This window comes from Oryctolagus cuniculus, chromosome 4 (genome assembly GCF_964237555.1).
Source record: "Oryctolagus cuniculus chromosome 4, mOryCun1.1, whole genome shotgun sequence".
In the NCBI taxonomy this organism is placed as follows: domain Eukaryota; kingdom Metazoa; phylum Chordata; class Mammalia; order Lagomorpha; family Leporidae; genus Oryctolagus; species Oryctolagus cuniculus.
Genome location: NC_091435.1, coordinates 149,376,186 through 149,394,295, shown reverse-complemented (window position 1 = coordinate 149,394,295; position 18,110 = coordinate 149,376,186). Strand labels below are relative to the sequence as shown.

The window sequence follows — 18,110 nt, the reverse complement described above, 5'->3', positions numbered from 1 at the left end:
GTTTATGCATGCTTTCAATCAGCTTCTACCTTTGGGGTGAGATTTAATCTGTATTTTCAAGGATCGCTGCTGTTTCTCAATTAAAAATGTCTCACATTTGGCTTCAGTCTTGCTTTCCTGTGTCTACATCCTGGTCCTGGTAATATTCTTAATATGCATTCATTTTGACAGCTTCACATCTAAATCTACCTGGGAAAGACTCCACTGACAATTTCCAGTTAGTTAGATCCTCCCTGGTCATTAAAAACAGTTACTAACGTATTGAGCACTTACTTTATGCCACGTCCATCAAATAATCCTCACAAGGGTCCAGAGACCCCCCTCATTTCCTCTCCTCTATGAAATCCTTTCATTACCTGGTTAATGCCACTCTTAGGATCATTGGTTGCTATTCTCACCCTGACTTGTATACTACAGTATCTGTTTAAATGTTTACAGCAGGTGATAATGGAATGAACCAAGGCCTTCAGCAACCAGGCAGTCAACCAGATGCTTCTCCATCCATACATGCCTGACCCTGCGGAGCCCCAAGATACCCCGAGCAGGCCCCTGTAGACGACATCCCCAGTCAGCAGGAAGTAGCCAGAGAGACTCATCATCGCCCCTTTTCCTATCATCAAAAGGTTGGGATGGTAGCTTTGGAATCCGCAAGGAGGGAAGGCCTACACTTCCGGGAACAGAGAGGCCTACTTCCGGGGAAGAAAGTTCTTGTCAAGGGCCCTGCGGGTGCCTAAAGGTCAACCAGTGAGGATCAGACCCGCCTCAACCTTTAACCCCCATGCCCTGAATCTATAAAAGCTCTCCCAATCTCTGATGCGCGACTTCCCTGGCCCCCACTCTGTTGCTCTGCTGGGGCCATGGAACCTCGCCCAGGAGCGGAACTCCAATAAAAGCCTGTGAATTAAAAAAAATCGATACCCCTAATCGATTTAATTCTTAGAACAATCCAATGAAGGTAGAATTGTTGTTGAGGAAATTAAGGCTAAGGCCACATATTTATGAAATGGTAGGGTTGAGACTCAAGTGGTGGAAGTCTGGACTGCATAGAATAGATCCTTTTGACCTCCACAGTAGAAGTCAGTGTGGTTGTTGCTGCTTTCTGCTGACTACCATCATCTGCCTTCTCATGCACCTTACTGATTTCTGGTCTTAATGTATGATTCTTTATGATTTTGCTGCTTGTATTTTGGTGATATTCATACATTCATTTGTTTTTTTCTAGTAATTGTAAAATGTTTATTTTTTTCTTCAAAATGATTACAACTTTTTAATTTTTATTTATTTTTTATACTCATTCATTGCTTATTATTTCTTTTTTTCCTCCAGAAATTCTTTTATTTAAGGCATAAAAACTTCATGCATTTCATAAATACAACCCACTCTCCCATGCTTCTTCCTCGTCCCTCTCCTATTCCCATTTTTATTTTTTTATTAAGCTCTATTTTCAATTAACTCTATACACATAAGATTAACTCTATACTAAGTAACGAATTTATTTAACAAGTATTGAGCACCTATTATGGACATAGTGATCAGAGAAACGGACACAGTACCTACAGTTCTGGAGTTCACAGTCTGGATCCTTCTATTTGGATACTCAGTAACTGTGATTTTTTTCCTTTGCTTCTTAGATTCCATATAATGTTCAAGAAAGGTTCTCAGAGACCAATTCACAAACTGTTAGTCTCCCTAGGTACTCCCTCCAGGTAGCACATGTCTATTGGCAGGCTATGCTGAGGCATTTGATGTTTGCTGTAGAACAATGGCCCAGATGACTAATAATACAATATCTTCTTTTTTTTTTTTTTTTGAAAGGCAGAGTGGACAGTGAGAGAGAGAGACAGAGAGAAAGGTCTTCCTTTGCCGTTGGTTCACCCTCCAATGGCCGACGCGGCCAGCACACTGTGGCCGGCGCATCGCGCTGATCCGATGGCAGGAGCCAGGTGCTTCTCCTGGTCTCCCATGGGCCATCCTCCACTGCACTCCCTGGCCACAGCAGAGAGCTGGCCTGGAAGAGGGGCGACCAGGACAGAATCCGGCGCCCCGACTGGGACTAGAACCCGGTGTGCCGGCGCCGTTAGGCGGAGGATTAGCCTAGTGAGCCGTGGCGCCAGCCTACAGTATCTTCTAATCCCAGAGACTGGTTCAAGGGGTGCACATGCTATTCAAGCCCCAATAGTCAGATTCTCCCTTTACTGTCTTGTTATGTTGGGGTGTAACCCTGTGGCTTTTGGAAGCCATGGAGAAGCCAGTCTGGTAGAAGAATCCTATCTTATGGCACATATATGCCAACACCATATACTAATACTCTGAACAACATTTAGGCCCTGTCCAGTGGACTCAGATAGACATGGGTTAAAATCTCAGCTCTTAAACTTACCACTTTTATGACTCTGAACTAGTTATGTGATCTCATTTGAAGAAGAAATCTCAGGGTTATAATAATTGTTAAACAGAACTTACTGAAGTTATTGTCACAACTAGTGGAAGTATTGTTCTCAGGCATGATTGCAGATGTTAATTATTAGCAAAAGAGAGTCTCTGCAAAGTTGAGGTCCTCTTGGGAAGAGCTTCTAGGCCCCTTAGTCTTTTATACTTGACCTGTTCACATTGTAGCCTTTCAACATGGGTTGTCACCATATAGAAAGCACTGAACACTGACAGCTCCATAGTTGGTGTTCATGAAATGTTGGCTACCTCCATTCTCAGTTCTCCCTCTGGCGCTGCCGTGGGCAGAGAAGAGCCTGACCTATGACCAGATCTCTTCTGCCTTTGGGGGCAGGCCTGCCCTGAGGAGGGGATGGAGGCACTTGGCTGTGTAGCTCCAAGACTACCTGTGCTCAACATTCTCATTGTACATGCATTACTACAATGAATTTCTGACTTCTATTTAAAGAAAGATCACATCTTTTAGACACTTGGTCTCTCTAACCACACAACCTGACAGCCCTAGCTTTACACTCCTGGAAGAGGGGGTTGTAGACATACCTTGCACTGATTCAGAATCACAATGCCTGAGTTCTTATAGTTCTTCTTCTTGGCTTTGTACTTGGGGTTGATGCACTCCCACTGCACCTGCAACAAGAACATCACAGCATGACAGTCTATTCAGGAAGAGATCAAATCATTCACTGGGGCCAAGCTGCTGGGTGATGCTGTGGAAAACCAGGTAGGAGGGGTGACTGATGGTCTCCAGGTGGTAACAGTAGTGGGGCACTTTAGGGTGAGACTCTCTTAATTAATCTTAATCCCTGGGAAATGACCGACAAGGTAGGAAAACTGAAGAAAATTGGATGCTGGTGGGGACAAGGATGAGTTTACATAGAACTTCACTGAGAACTAAAATAATGGATTGGTATTTGTCACAACAGTGGCACAGTAGGTCTCCAAGGGGCCTAAGATCAGAGCTCAGTAGTAACTGGGAACTGGGATGTCAGCTGGAGCTGAGGCACTAAGAGAATAGCTCTCAACCTTCCTGGCACACAGAGGATTTCATGGGACAAAACATGTCAAACATCCTAGAACGGTTGAATATTTCTGACCACCATCCTATGGTGGATCCTGGATTTCCACTGAAGAGACAACATTTCACTCTGACAGCTAGAAGTGCTGCACACAAGCAGTTTCCGGAGCTGATGTGAAAGGGTGCACTGGCAGTAGTACCTCTAGGTGCATGCTTCCTCCTCCCCTGATGTTCAGTCAGGTGACATTAGCAAATGTGGCACGAGCAGGGCCTTCAGGAAGGTCTAGGGACTGAGGCTGACTCTGCTCTTACTTTTGAGAACTTTCTGCTACCATGTGAAAAGGTCACACTGGCCTCCAGGGAGAACTTCCCCAGCCATTCCAGCTGCCAAGATACAAACTCATGAGAGTTCGGCAAATACCATGTGGAGCACAGAAGAGCTGTTCTGGGTCAACTCAGCTCAAACTGCCAATCCTCAGGGTCCAGTGCTGTGGTGCAACGGGTTAAGCCATGACCTGCAAGGCTGGCATGCCATGGAGGTACCAGTTCCAGTCCTGACTGCTCCACTTCTGATTCAGCTCTCTGCTAATGTGCCTGGGGAAGCAGTGGAAGCTGCCCAGATGCTTGGGCTTCACGTGGGAGACCCAGGTGAAGCGCCAAGCTCCTGGTATTGGTTGGCCCAACCCCAGCTGTTGTGGCCATTTGGGAAGTGAACCAATGGATGACAGATCTCTCTCTCTCTCTCTCTCTCTGCCTTTCAAATAAACACATAAGCCCTAAAAAAAGAAACTGCCAATCCAGAGAATGGTGAGTTAATAATGACTGCTGTTTCAGGTGGGAAGTTTTGGTTATTTGAACTCAGCTATAGATAACTAGTACAGTAGTTTCTCTTCAATGGATAAAGTCTAGCAAGGGGTGGACAACTACATAAGGATTTGGAAGAAAGGACTCCTGTTCTGGGTTAGGAACCCCTATCACTCCCTCCGAATCTGAGATTCTTGGTGGGGAGAGAGAGAAGTTGGAGGAGAGATACCTCAAAGTGGAATCTGAAATCAGATCTCTAACCATGTTTTTCTTTTCTTTTCTTTTTTAAAAAGCCTAATGTGTCCACCAACAAAAGATAGTCGTTGTCTTTCCTTCTCTCCATTTGGTTTTCTTTTCATTTGCTATCAAGGTGCACAGGGCTTGATAAGCAAGAATTCTATCCCGTATCAACATCGATTTGGCATTTATAGACAAAGCATCCAAAGTATCTCCTCAACCCTCAAAACGAATTGCCTTTCCCCACAAAATTTCTCTAATATTACAGTATAAACAAGTGGCTAGGGATTTACATTAAAATTGGAAGAAAAAAATCCCAAAAATTAGCTGTGCCTAATCCTTTGTCATCTACAATCGGTGTTTACCACAATTCCTTCAATTAGCAGGATATCTGCAATACAATCTTGGATGAAGTAAAGATTCTGAGATCTGTTAAGAATGATGAACATCATCCACAAGACATCTACTCACTTTTAGCTCTCACCATCACCAATTTTACAATGAAATATGAAGATCAGTGAAGAGAAGGAGTTTGCCTGGATCAACAGGTGGTAACTAGCCTCCCCACAAAGCTTGTGTGTTGACCACAAGGCTTCCATCTAGAAGGTTCTTGGAGGAGCTATCCTATTTGTTTTTATAATTTTCCCCTTGGGGCACATCAAGCTGTGATGCTTATGCTTGTTGCTCCAGGATTAATGAAGAATTTACACTGTACCTTCAGGACCAGGGCTCTCACACAAAATGGGAACCTGGATGCTTCAGCTTCGGGGCTCAAGCCTCTTCTACTCTCCTTTCTGTCCTCTTTTCCTGGTGCATGTATGAATTCTCTTGACTTCAAAGAGCTCTCTTTGTTGATGTCTCCTAAAATACACCTATAAGTAAACTTCTTTCCGAACCTAATTCTTGAACTTTCCTCACAAACTAACCTCCCTGCCACAGGGCTTCCTCATTGCAGGAAATGGCACCATCTCCCCCTCTACCCCTGATCCATCCTGTCCCCCTCCCATCTGTTCCCTCATGTCCAATCCCTCAGTAGATCTTGTAGTTATTTCTCAAAATGGGGCAGACTTTGTGAGGCGGTGAGTATGCTGCTTCTTGGGTCACCTGCATCCTATATCAAAGTGTGCAGCTTGAGTCCTGGCTACTCCATTTCCAACCCGGCTTCCTGCTAATGCACCTGCAAGGCAGCAGATGATGGCCCATGTACTTTGGTTCCTACTACCTATGTGAGAAACCCTGGAGTTCCAGGCTCCTGGCTTACAGTTGGCACGGCCCTGACATATATTTTTTCTCTCTCTCTCTCTAATACACACACACACACACACACACACACACACTGTGCCTTGAAAATGAACGTGTTTTTAAAAAGTCTCTTAAATCTTTTCTCTATTTCCAATGCTGTTTCCTTACCCAAGCCATTGTCACCTTTGTCTTATCAATAGTATTAGCACCCTAACAGATCTTCCAGCATCACTGTCTGCCCCTGTAATTGATTATCTATACACAGCAGACAAAATAATCTTTTAAGAAATTAAGTTAATAAACTACAGTTTTAATAAGTTATATCAGTTTTTAACTTAGAACCCTTTGCTGCACTGTCCAACAGAACATTTGACAATGGTGGAAATATCACGCACTGTGCCATTCAATGTGGTAGCCCCTGCTGCATGGTTACTGAGCTCTTGAAATGTGACTAGTGTTACTAATTAATTGAATTTATTTTTTAACTTTTATTTAATAAATATAAATTTGAAAGTACAGCTTTTGGATTACAGCAGCTTTTCCCCCAATAACCTCCCTCCCACCCACAACCATCCCATCTCCTACTCCCTCTCCCATCCCATTCTTCATTAAGTTTCATTTTCAATTATCTTTATATACAGAAGATCAACTTAGTATATACTAAGTAAAGATTTCAACAGACTGCACCCACACAGACATACAAAGTATAAAGTACTGTTTGAAGACTAGTTTTACCATTAATTCGCATAGTACAACACATTAAGGACAGAGATCCTAATTTCAACTGAATTCCATTTTAAATGGGTTCATTGCCACTATTTTGGAAGGCACAATGTGATCATGCTTCCATCATATGTAAAATTATCTACCAGAATCTCTTTTGCTTGCTCTGCCATTGACCATGTTCCACACATGGCTTCTTGACCCTCTATACCTTAGATAGTACGACCTCTTTCCTGGTCTTCCACTTTGCCCTAATATCTCCCACCTGCCTCTGCAGGGATATTCCCTGTGCTTGCAATGCTTTTCTCTTGCTTATCACATGGTTGGCTTATTCTCATCCTTAATGATGAAATCACCTTTTCAGATGATCTCTCTTGCACACACACTTCTATATTAACCTGGTTTTATAGCATGTGTCACAAGCTGTAATTTCATCCTCGTTATTTCTTGTGATTTGGTTTTGATTTGCATTTCTATTCTGCTTGACTCTCACCAGTCTCTCAGTTCCAGTGGGAGGGCTGGGACCATGTCAGGATGGTAAATGATGACATCTCTAGAGCCTGGCAGAAAGCCTGGAGCCCAGTGGGCACTACTTAATAAACACAGTAGAGTGAACAAATAAGGGAATATTTTCCACATGGCAAATGTTCCAAGGGCTGGGTGATTGCACCAACTGGGGGGTTTCTTGCTATCTCTGTGGTACAGAAAAATAAAGCAGCACATGACTCTTTCCTCAGTGAAGCTTTAAGATCCATCTCTATCTGAAAGCATCAGGATTTTTTTTCAATTATACTACATGAGGGTGCTTCAAAAAGTTCATGGAAAAGTGAATTAAAGGACACGATTATTTTGGTTTAAAAGAAATTGAAACCTGTGTATAGTGTTTCCATGAAAAAAGTCACAATGACCTTTTTGAAGAATCCCTGTATGCATGGATTTCAATATTTTTTGCATCAGAATAAGCTTATCTTTTAATTCCAGTTTCCATGAACTTTTTGAAATTCTGTTGTATATTACAGTTTTACTCTTAATACTATCTCAGGGGCTTAAAGATGAAATCTTTCCTATATATTGATTTGTTATTTCTGCTTATAGAGGTGAACTGAACAAAACTTTATAAAATCCTTCAGAACTCCAGAAGATGGTGTTAATAACTAGCATTGATTTATTAACTCCATAGGGCCTGGCTCTACATGTCCAATGGAGCAACAATTTCTCTGGCTATATTCCTGGTTATTCTAGGAATGATTTGTATATAACTTACTGTTGGTTTTAATTGTGGCATGACTGCTTGGGGGTGAAGGTCTTTGTGTCTGAAAATCTTGCAGTGCTGGGCACTTAGCAAAGCATATATAGCAGACTTTGTGGGAGCCAGGTCTAGAGCTACCCTTGGGTCTTCAGATCATAGGTTTGTGTTCAACAAATGATTGCTCATGGTTCAGATGAAGACTGTAATTCTAAAGATTAGTTCACTACCATCTAGTAAGGTTATATTCTGATCTTGCATCTGGATGAAGAGGCTTGGAAAATTAACTGGGTCAATCGCTGTAATCAGACCAGGCACAGGGTCTTATCTCTAAGTCACTGAACCTGCAGCTGTCACTCATCTTTGCTTCAGGAGGGCAGTAGACTCCAGGGTAAGAACAGCAGGTATCTTGGGTGGAGTTCCTCCAGAAGCAAATCCACAGCAAGGCTATAGTTGCAAATAATACTAAGAAAGTACCAATACCAGTAAGCACCAATAGAAAAGCAGGGAACTAGACAAAGAGGCAGCCATGCAGGGTGCATTAATTAAGCCAGTCTCCACTGTGGGCAAATGGGTTCATTCCTGTGGGAGAACCCTGAGAAATGGAATAGAACACAATCCTAGAATTCTGCCACCTCCAAGGCAAGGGAGGTGGGTCATTCATACCCCAGCTCCCTTTAGGACTTGTTGAATGTCTCCTGGAAGGTGTCAAATCTCCCTCTACCCTTTTAACTTGCTTTGGGTATAAGTGAAACAAGCCCCAGAAGCCGGAGAAAGCTCTCAGGCAAAGAGACTCAAGTACTACAGCTGGAGTCAAGCAGGTGAACACTGACCAGGTAAGTTATGGATGATATCTATCATCTATCTATCTATCTATCTATCTATCTTCTATCCATCCATTCACCCATTGGAAGGAACTTCAGAAATCTTGTTGGAAATTAAAAGACAAAATTATTTTGGTGCAAAAATTTTGGGAAGTCCATGGATACAAGAATACAAGGGATCTTCAAGAAGTTCATGGAAGATATATATTTTGAAAAAAAAAACTATGCGTGTGCGTTAAAATAATTTCTTCAATGCATAAAATATGTTGCCAATATCATCAAGTCATGGAAATATAGAGCTGGAAAGAATATGACTACTAACAGCAGCAATTTAGGAAATGCTACTTATGTGCTAGGTGCTCTGCTGGTGCTATCACAGATCATTTCGTGTAATCTTCATAAATTCTGAGACGTAGGTACAATTTTCACCCTTATCTTTTAGGTGAGAAAAATGAATCACAGAAAGATTAGAGTGCTTTTCCAAGACTACACAACTAAAAGAAGTTAGAAATATTCTCCTCTAACCTTTTTATTTTACTGATGAATGAACTGAACCATTGAGGGTAATGTCTTGACCAAGACCACACAATTGCTGTGTGTTGGGCTAGTTCTAGAATCTAGGTACTCAAATCCCACTATGTTGGCCGGAGCCGTGGCTCACTAGGCTAATCCTCCGCCTTGCGGCGCCAGCACACTGGGTTCTAGTCCCGGTCGGGGCACCGGATTCTGTCCCGGTTGCCCCTCTTCCAGGCCAGCTCTCTGCTGTGGCCAGGGAGTGCAGTGGAGGATGGCCCAAGTCCTTGGGCCCTGCACCGCATGGGAGACCAGGAGAAGCACCTGGCTCCTGCCTTCGGATCAGCGTGGTGCGCCGGCCACAGCATGCCAGCCGCGGCAGCCATTGGAGGGTGAACCAAAGGCAAAGGAAGACCTTTCTCTCTGTCTCTCTCTCTCACTGTCCACTCTGCCTGTCAAAAAATAAAAATTAAAAAAAATCCCACTATGCTCCCTGTCATCACTCTTACGCATATATTCAACTGTAGCTAAGTCCTAAGGATGCATCACAGAGAGTGTCCTAATAATGCATCCTACAGGGTTTGGGGACAGTACCACATTTGGTTTACCATGTACCTGTTTCCCTTCCATTGCTCCTCTCATTTCCTTGAATGTTGAGGTGAATTCTCCAATGAAGTCATGCTTGCCGTTGGAATCCCAGTCCCATACTATGCACTGCAAGAGAAAAGAATTACCTTTAACATTTATTTATTTATTCATTTATTTATTTGAGAGAAGGATGAGAGAGGGAGGGAGAGAGGGAGGGTGGGAAGAAGGGAGATATATATATATAAAGACCCATGGTTCATTCCTCATACACCTGCAACAGATGGGAGTGGGCCTGGTCAAAGCCAGGAGCCTCAATCCAGGTCTTCCACATGGGTGGCATGAGCCCAATGACTTGCACCATCACCACAGCCTCCCAGGGTCTGCATTAGCAGGAAGCTGGAGTCAGGAGCCAGAACAATGACTCGAACCCAGAGACTCCAATGTGGGAGGCAGATATCTTAACCTCTAGGCTAAACATCCACTCCCCTTATTCACTTCTAATAAAAGGGCTCCCAAGTAACATCCTCTGTGTTACTGGATTAAATTGGCAACAATGCCTCTGCTTGGTCCCAAGCTTAGGTGAGGAGGAAAGTCTAGATTTTTTGTCCTCCACAGTGGAGGTTAGACTAGGATCTCATGCACTTGAGATATCATTTTTATATTTAAAGCCAATGATTCTTAGTGAGAAAGTCCCATATCTCCAATAAAATCAAGGCAGTCAAGGGTACCTTCTATCAGAGATTTTCCTCAGAATATTGGGGTTCTAAGAGGTAGCCTGGTCCTTCCTCAGGGGGCAGATTTTATTGACTAGTCCTGCCTAGAAATCCTGATTGTAAATCTGTGGGATCCTGTGCAATGCCTCCTTATAGATCTACAATGAAATTATCTAGAAGGATCCAAATTAATTCCTACTCATTCATTTTCTTTCTTTTTTTTTTTTTTCAGGTTTTAGTGGTTTAATTTCTTTTAATGTTTCTTTTTTTTTTTTAAACTTTTATTTAATGAATATACGTTTCCAAAGTACGAATAATGGATTACTATGGCTTCCCCCACATACCGTCCCTCCCACCCGCAACCCTCCCCTTTCCCACTCCCTCTCCCCTTCCATTCACATCAAGATTCATTTTCGATTATCTTAATATACAGAAGATCAGATTAGCATACATTAAGTAAGGATTTCAACAGTTTGCTCCCACACAGAAACATAAAGTGAAAAATAATAGATGATTTTTTTTAATGATGATGAAATCAGATCAGACCTATTGTCATGTTTAATCCCAGTGAGAGTCAAGTTGGGAGTTGATAGTTTCTTTTCTTTTCTTTTCTTTCTTTTTTTTTTTTTTTTTTACAGAGGATCAGTTTAGTATGCATTAAGTAAAGATTTCAACAGTTTGCACCCCCATAGAAACACAAAGTGAAATATATTATTTGAGTACTCGTTATAGCATTAAATCTCAATGCACAGCACATTAAGGACAGAGATCCTACATGAGGAGTAAGTGCACAGTGATTCCTGTTGTTGATTTTACCAATTGACACTCCTGTCTATGGCATCAGTAATCTCCCTATGCTCCAGTCATGAGTTTCCAAGGCTATGGAAGCCCTCTGAGTTCTCCGACTTTTATCTTGTTTAGACAAGGTCATAGTCAAAGTGGAGGTTCTCTCCTCCCTTCAGAGAAAGGTACCTCCTTCTTTGAAGACCTGTTCTTTCCACTGAGATCTCACTCACAGAGATCTTTTGCCAGAGTGTCTTGGCTTTCCATGCCTGAAATACTCTCATGGGCTTTTCAGCCAGATCTGAATGCCTTTAGGGCTGATTCTGAGGCCAGAGTGCTATTTAGGACATCTGCCATTCTATGAGTCTGCTGAGTATCTCACTTCCCATGTTGGATCACTCTCCCCTTTATTTATTCTATCGGTTAGTGTTAGCAGGTACTAGACTTGCTTATGTGCTCCCTTTGACTCTTAGTCCTTTCATTATGATCAATTGCGAACTGAAATTGATCACTTGGACTAGTGAGATGGCATTGGTACATGCCACCTTGATGGGATTAAATTGGAGTCCCCTGGTATGTTTCTAACTCTACCATTTGGGGCAAGTCAGCTTGAGCATGTCCCAAATTATATATCTCTTCCCTCTCTTATTCCTACTCTTATGTTTAACAGGGATCACACTTCAGTTAAATTTCAACACTTAAGAATAACTGTGTATTAATTACAGAATTAAACCAGTCATATTAAGTAGAACAGACAAAAAACTACTAAGAGGGATAATGTATTAAGTTGTTCATTAACAGTCAGGGCTATGCTGATCAAGTCACCGTTTCCCATAGTGTCCATTCCACTTCAACAGGTTTCCTTTTTGGTGTTCAGTCAGTTGTCACCGATCAGGGAGAACATATGGTATTTGTCCCTTTGGGACTGGCTTATTTCACTCAGCATGATGTGTTCCAGATTCCTCCATTTTGTTGCAAATGACTGGATTTCGTTGTTTCTTACTGCGGTATAGTATTCTAAAGAGTACATATCCCATAATTTCTTTATCCAGTCTACCGTTGATGGGCATTTAGGTTGGTTCCAGGTCTTAGCTATTGTGAATTGAGCTGCAATGAACATTAGGGTGCAGACCGCTTTTATGTTTGCCAATTTAAATTCCTTTGGGTAAATTCCAAGGAGTGGGATGGCTGGGTCGAACGGTAGGGTTATTTTCAGGTTTCTGAGGAACCTCCAGACTGACTTCCATAGTGGCTTGACCAGTTTTCATTCCCACCAACAGTGGGTTCGTGTCCCTTTTTCCCCACATCCTCGCCAGCATCTGTTGTTGGTAGATTTCTGAATGTGAGCCATTCTAACCGGGGTGAGGTGAAACCTCATTGTGGTTTTGATTTGCATTTCCCTGATTACTAATGACCTTGAACATTTTTTCATGTGTCTGTTGGCCATTTGGATTTCCTCTTTTGAAAAATGTCTATTGAGGTCCTTGGCCCATCTCTTAAGTGGGTTGTTGGTTTTGTTTTTGTGGAGTTTCTTGATCTCTTTGTAGATTCTGGTTATTAACCCTTTATCTGTTGCATAGTTTGCAAATATTTTTTCCCATTCTGACGGTTGTCTCTTCACTCTCCTGACTGTTTCTTTTGCAGTACAGAAACTTCTCAATTTGATGCAATCCCAATAGTTAATTTTGGCTTTGACTGCCTGTGCCTCCCGGGTCTTTTCCAGAAACTCTTTGCCTGTGCCAATATCTTGAAGGGTTTCTCCAATGTTCTCTAGTAACTTGATGGTGTCAGGTCGTAGATTTAGGTCTTTAATCCATGTTGAGTGGATTTTTGTGTAAGGTGTAAGGTAGGGGTCTTGCTTCATGATTCTGCACGTGGAAATCCAATTTTCCCAGCACCATTTATTGAATAGACTGTCCTTGCTCAAGGAATTAGTTTTAGATCCTTGATCAAATATAAGTTGGCTGTAGATGTTTGGGTTGATTTCTGGTATTTCAATTCTGTTCCATTGGTCTATCCATCTGTTTCTGTACCAGTACCATGCTGTTTTGATTACAACTGCCCTGTAGTATGTCCTGAAATCTGGTATTGTGATGCCTCCGGCTTTGTTTTTGTTGTACAAGATTGCTTTAGCTATTCGAGGTCTCTTGTGCCTCCATATAAATTCCAGCACCAATTTTTCCAGATCTGAGAAGAAGGTCTTTGGTATCTTGATTGGTATTGCATTGAATCTATAAATTGCCTACTCATTCATTTTCTGACACAGTAGATTGCACCAACATTCATCCTGTTGCTGCACACAGAAAACTGGGCATCATTTCCAACGCTCTGCCTTGTCACCCACACTAGGTCTCTCTGTCCTCCCGAACACAGCCTGGCTACATTATCACTGATTATTCCATCTATGGTCTGGCAGGCCTCAGCTGGTAGTTCTTTCACTCTCCTACTTCTGTGACCCACCAACCCTGCCAATTCCCTGCTTAAAAAATGTGTATAGGCTAACAGGTCTTCCAAAGTCTTTCACACTCTAATTCCCTACATATTTCCAAATTTACCTTTTAAGATTTATGTTTACAATATTTTCAAGTTTTTCTAACATGTGGTGGGGAAGCATAAAAAGCATTTGCTACAAGGAATTCTCAGCTTCTGCTCTCTCTTAAAATGTGGAAGCCTTCACTGAACATTTTTTTTTTCCTTTTTTGCTTAGAAAACATTAATAAATCCTCTGGAAATAATGCAGGAGAATAAAGCAGAATGCAAAAGTTAAGACAAAGAGAGCTAAACTGCTCTGCTGAAAAATGTGCCATCATCAAGTTGTGTTTTGCTCTTGGTGGCTAAAAGCACAGAGGTGGGAACAAGGATGTGGGTTGAGAAGAAACTGGGGCAGATTTAACCAGAGGGCTGAAGATGGACCATGCATTGGGTGGGAGGAGGCAAGAAATAGGTTGAGAACTTTGAAAGGGTGGTGTCTTATTTCTAAGGTCAAGTTAATTATACACAACCACCCAAACTTGTCCTTCTCCTGCTAACCCTGAGACTTCAGTAAGCCTGCTACTCCTAGCAGCGTGATGCTGATGGTGGTTTGCACAATGAAGCAGGGGAGCTCTGTTGTGTTTGAGGACAAGCGGACCAGAGAAAAGCTGACCCAGCCTGGCAGTGACAGAGAACTGACTGCAGGTGACTCCTAGGGGCAGAATCCACAGAAATACTAGGCTCTTTTGTAGTCACATGGAATCAGAATTTTCTTTGTGAGTGTTTAGAAAAGTTTAGCCTCCAAGATTGGAGACTTATAATTAAAATACAGATAAAATAATTCTTGTGTTTAGATCATTACTTGTTTACTCAACTGGAAGATGCTAAAAGTTAGCATCTAAAAATGCATGCATCTGAAGGTCTGAAAATCCTTTTAATAAAAAATATGATCATTGAGTTTATAAAGATTGCCTTCAGTGCTGGAACTAAATATATCTTGGGATATATTCCTTCTGATCACATGGCAGGATTATATTTCTTTATCCCCCTTGGGTTTGGCTATCACCATACAATTCACATTGGCTTATGAAATATAAGTAGAAACCACCTGAGCATTTTCAAATGGAAGCTTTAAAAGCTGGAGTGTGGTTTACCTGTTTATCTCTCTCAACACCTTAGTGATAAACAACATTATTAACAGTAGCTGTTCTGTCAACCTGAGTCCCTAGGTGAGGGTCACACACAGCAGGATTTCCAGATGTCCCATGATGGACCCACATGAGTAAAAGAAATAAATCTAGTTTTCAGCCTCTGAAATTGTTACGACATAACTTCCTTTAAAAACCATTTAAATACTTCCAGCATCATCACAGGAAAAAGTATTGCAACTTACTTTGACTCCCACAGTGAGAAAAAAAATTTTAAGGGGAAGTCACAAAGAAGTAGCATTGACTGATAGTTAGTCATCCCAAAACAAAACAATATGTCTGTGAAAGAATATGTTTTATGCCAGAAATGTTCAAACAGAAACTGCAGGACTACATGCAAAAGATACAGTAGAGAAAGTCAAGTGGAAAAAGTTATAAAGGAGCTGGTGGGGTGGTATTGCACCTTAATTTGGAAATACTAAATTTAGGTCTAGTTGCACAGGGTGCAAAATAAAGTGGATGAAAGACTGAGTTCATGCTTGTTGAAATGCTAAGCAATACAATGACACTTCAGTAGAGTGACAAGACCCTTTGTAATTACAAGGGAGGGTGAAGTTCCTTTTCATTTCTTCCAGTGGGCAGTGGAACAAATCAAGGATTCAGTCACTTGGAAAAACTGCTCAGGATGTACACAGCAATCACCACACCGCAGAGCTCTGTGTACTGTCTGCTGGTGCAACCAAGTGTTGCTCTCTGATGAGCCCCTTCTCACTGACCCAGACACTTGCATGTTTACTACCCGGAGCATGAAGCAGAAAACACTTGTTGGATCTAGAGAAAGAAAAAGAACAGTTCCTGGGACCTGGTCTGAGGCTCCTAACTTTGCCTGGTAGTAAATACACACTTACTCTTCTACCGTTGGGAGTAGCAGATAAATAAAATACAAGAGAGGAAAAGGGGAGAAGCCTTTTTAACAGTCCCTTGCACTGGGAAGAAGGGGAGCCCCATCTTCAGGGGAGGGGGCATAAACTGTATGCCACCCCTTGGTACTCTTAGATTGCTCATTGTTCTTTGGTTGTTACTGTTCCTCATCCACCTGCAAACTGCAACATTCAGATGTTTGTAATGTGCATTCCAAACCACTGACTATCCTGGAGGTTGAGTCAGGCTTGATGGAACCCCTGTCTGGGTCTTCAGCAGCAGGCACCACTTCTCTTACATGGACCCTGCTTCCTCATCCAGCTAGCTTGTCTTATCATGGCAGCTGCAGAATTTTGTTTTGACCTTTCTCAGAAGGGATCCCATAGGACTTTAAGACATGGTGAAGCAGACAACTAAAAGCAGCCTTCCCCTCTCATCCATGAAGCTGGCTTATGACAGCTCTGATGCAGCTGCCAGAGGATTGCATCTTGTGGGAAAAGTAAACAGATCAACCACCCTGTAGAAAAACTGAGCCAGAGGCAGGGTTCTTGGCCTGAACCAACAGGGAGGCCTTGAGACATCGTTGGAGCTCACAACTGTCTACATGCCAGAAAGCCCTCTCACATTTTAATATTGCATTAGGTAGAGCATATTAAGATGCCTAAATGTGACATATGGTCTAACCAACTTCCTTGTTTACAGAAAAGGAAACTGGGAAGTGACTTCTTAAGTTCACCCAGTAAGGAGGCACTAAAATTCAGGTTTCCTGCTTCCTCACTATCACTATCATAAATAGTGAACTATAATAGTTAAAAAGCATTTGTGCTTACTATGAGCCAGACACCATTCAGGGCACTTCATGCATGTGAGTTCCCAGAGCACTATATTGTTAAGTTCATTTTACAGATGAAGAAGCTGAGGCACGGAAAAGCGAAGTAGCTTTCCCCAAAATTACACAGCTAGCACTAGGAAATCATTGAACGAAAGGCTTACTTCAGCCCTTCAGTTTCACAGATTGTCTCAATTCAGCATCTTTTATGAACCTAGGCCATGGGTGTTTGCGGTCTTCAATTCTTTACAACAGCCCTAAAGTGACAATATTAGTATTGTTATCTAGCTGCAGGTGACTGCCATTCATAGATGTCATTTATAGGTTTAGAGGGAACAAGTGGCTTGACTAGACGCCTAGCAAGTGACAAAGATGGATTCGAACCCAGGTGTCCGATGTCACAGCTGGTCTGTTCTCTGTGATGCATGCTTCCTCTTCATAGAAGCATGTGTGTGAATTCAGAATCAAGGTCTCTTAAGTCAACTCTGTAAAATCCCCATTCTCTGATTGAACTGTAAATTACTAGGATTTTCTGAGGTTATCAAGCAACACAGAGAACCTGCTCATGATTTCCATGAAGGAAAATGCAAAGACAAGCAGCATGTGTTCTATTTCTGCTGTCCTCACATAAATGGTGTGTCTTGAAGGATTAGGCTACTCTCTCCTACTCTTTTTCTTTTAGATTAATTTATTTATTTGAGAGGCTGAGTTACAGAGAGAGAGAGAGAGAGGAAGGGAGGGAAGGAGGGAGGGAGGGAGAGGGAGAGACAGAGAGAGAAATTTTTCATGTGTTGGTTCACTCCCCAAATGCCTGCAACGCCCAGAGCAGAGCCGGAAGCCAGGAGCTTGCACCACATAGGTGCAAGAGTCCAAAGACTTGGGCCACCCTCTGTTGCATTAGCAGGGAGCTGGACTGGAAGTGGAACAGCTGGAACTTGAACTGGCATCCATATGGGATGCCAGTGCTGCAGGCTGAGGCGTTAACCTGCTGTGCCACAGTGCCAGCCCCTTTCTCCTGTTCTTATTTTACATTTGCCTTGAATCTAATAGAAGAAAGATGTTGTGCCACTTTATTGCACCATAGCTTTATTGTGATGATTTTTTTTCATATGTCAGCTAGGGTAACTGGTCAACACTCCTCAATTATTCAATTGAACACTAATCTATTTTGCAGATGTGATTAAACAGTTCATAACCAGTCGACTTTAAAGCAGGAAAATTTGTGTTTGTGTAAGAATTCTAGTATTATTTTTTCTACATTTGTAAAAAAATTGCCCCTGCAATTCTGAAGGGGATAACACTAAATCTGCAGATTACTTAGTAGTATGCATAATTTGACATTAAGTCTTCCAATCCATGAACACAGAATGTTTTTCCATTTGTGTTTCCCTCAATTTGGTTAATTGATATTTTAATTTTTTTTCTTTTTTTTAACTTTTTTTTTATTAATTTCCAAAGTACGATTTATGGATTACAATGGCTTCCCCCACATACCGTCCCTCCCACCCACTACCCTCCCCTTTCCCACTCCCTCTCCCCTTCCATTCACATCAAGATTCATTTTCGATTATCTTAATATACAGAAGATCAGCTTAGTATACATT

At 42.0% G+C, this 18,110-nt stretch overlaps 1 protein-coding gene across 5 annotated transcripts in view; it reads right to left on the bottom strand.

Annotated features, from left to right (window-relative positions):
- The window catches only part of CPNE4 (copine 4), a 526,674-nt gene that overhangs the window by 42,565 nt on the left and 465,999 nt on the right, over positions 1 to 18,110 (bottom strand). For all 5 annotated transcript variants that reach the window (XM_051818460.2, XM_002722063.5, XM_051818461.2 and 2 more), the window contains exons 8-9: positions 9,668 to 9,766; positions 2,989 to 3,075 (exon numbers count right to left, since the gene is read on the bottom strand). In XM_051818460.2, the coding sequence (XP_051674420.1) occupies positions 2,989 to 3,075; positions 9,668 to 9,766 (186 nt within the window). The remainder of the gene's footprint in view (positions 1 to 2,988; positions 3,076 to 9,667; positions 9,767 to 18,110) is intronic.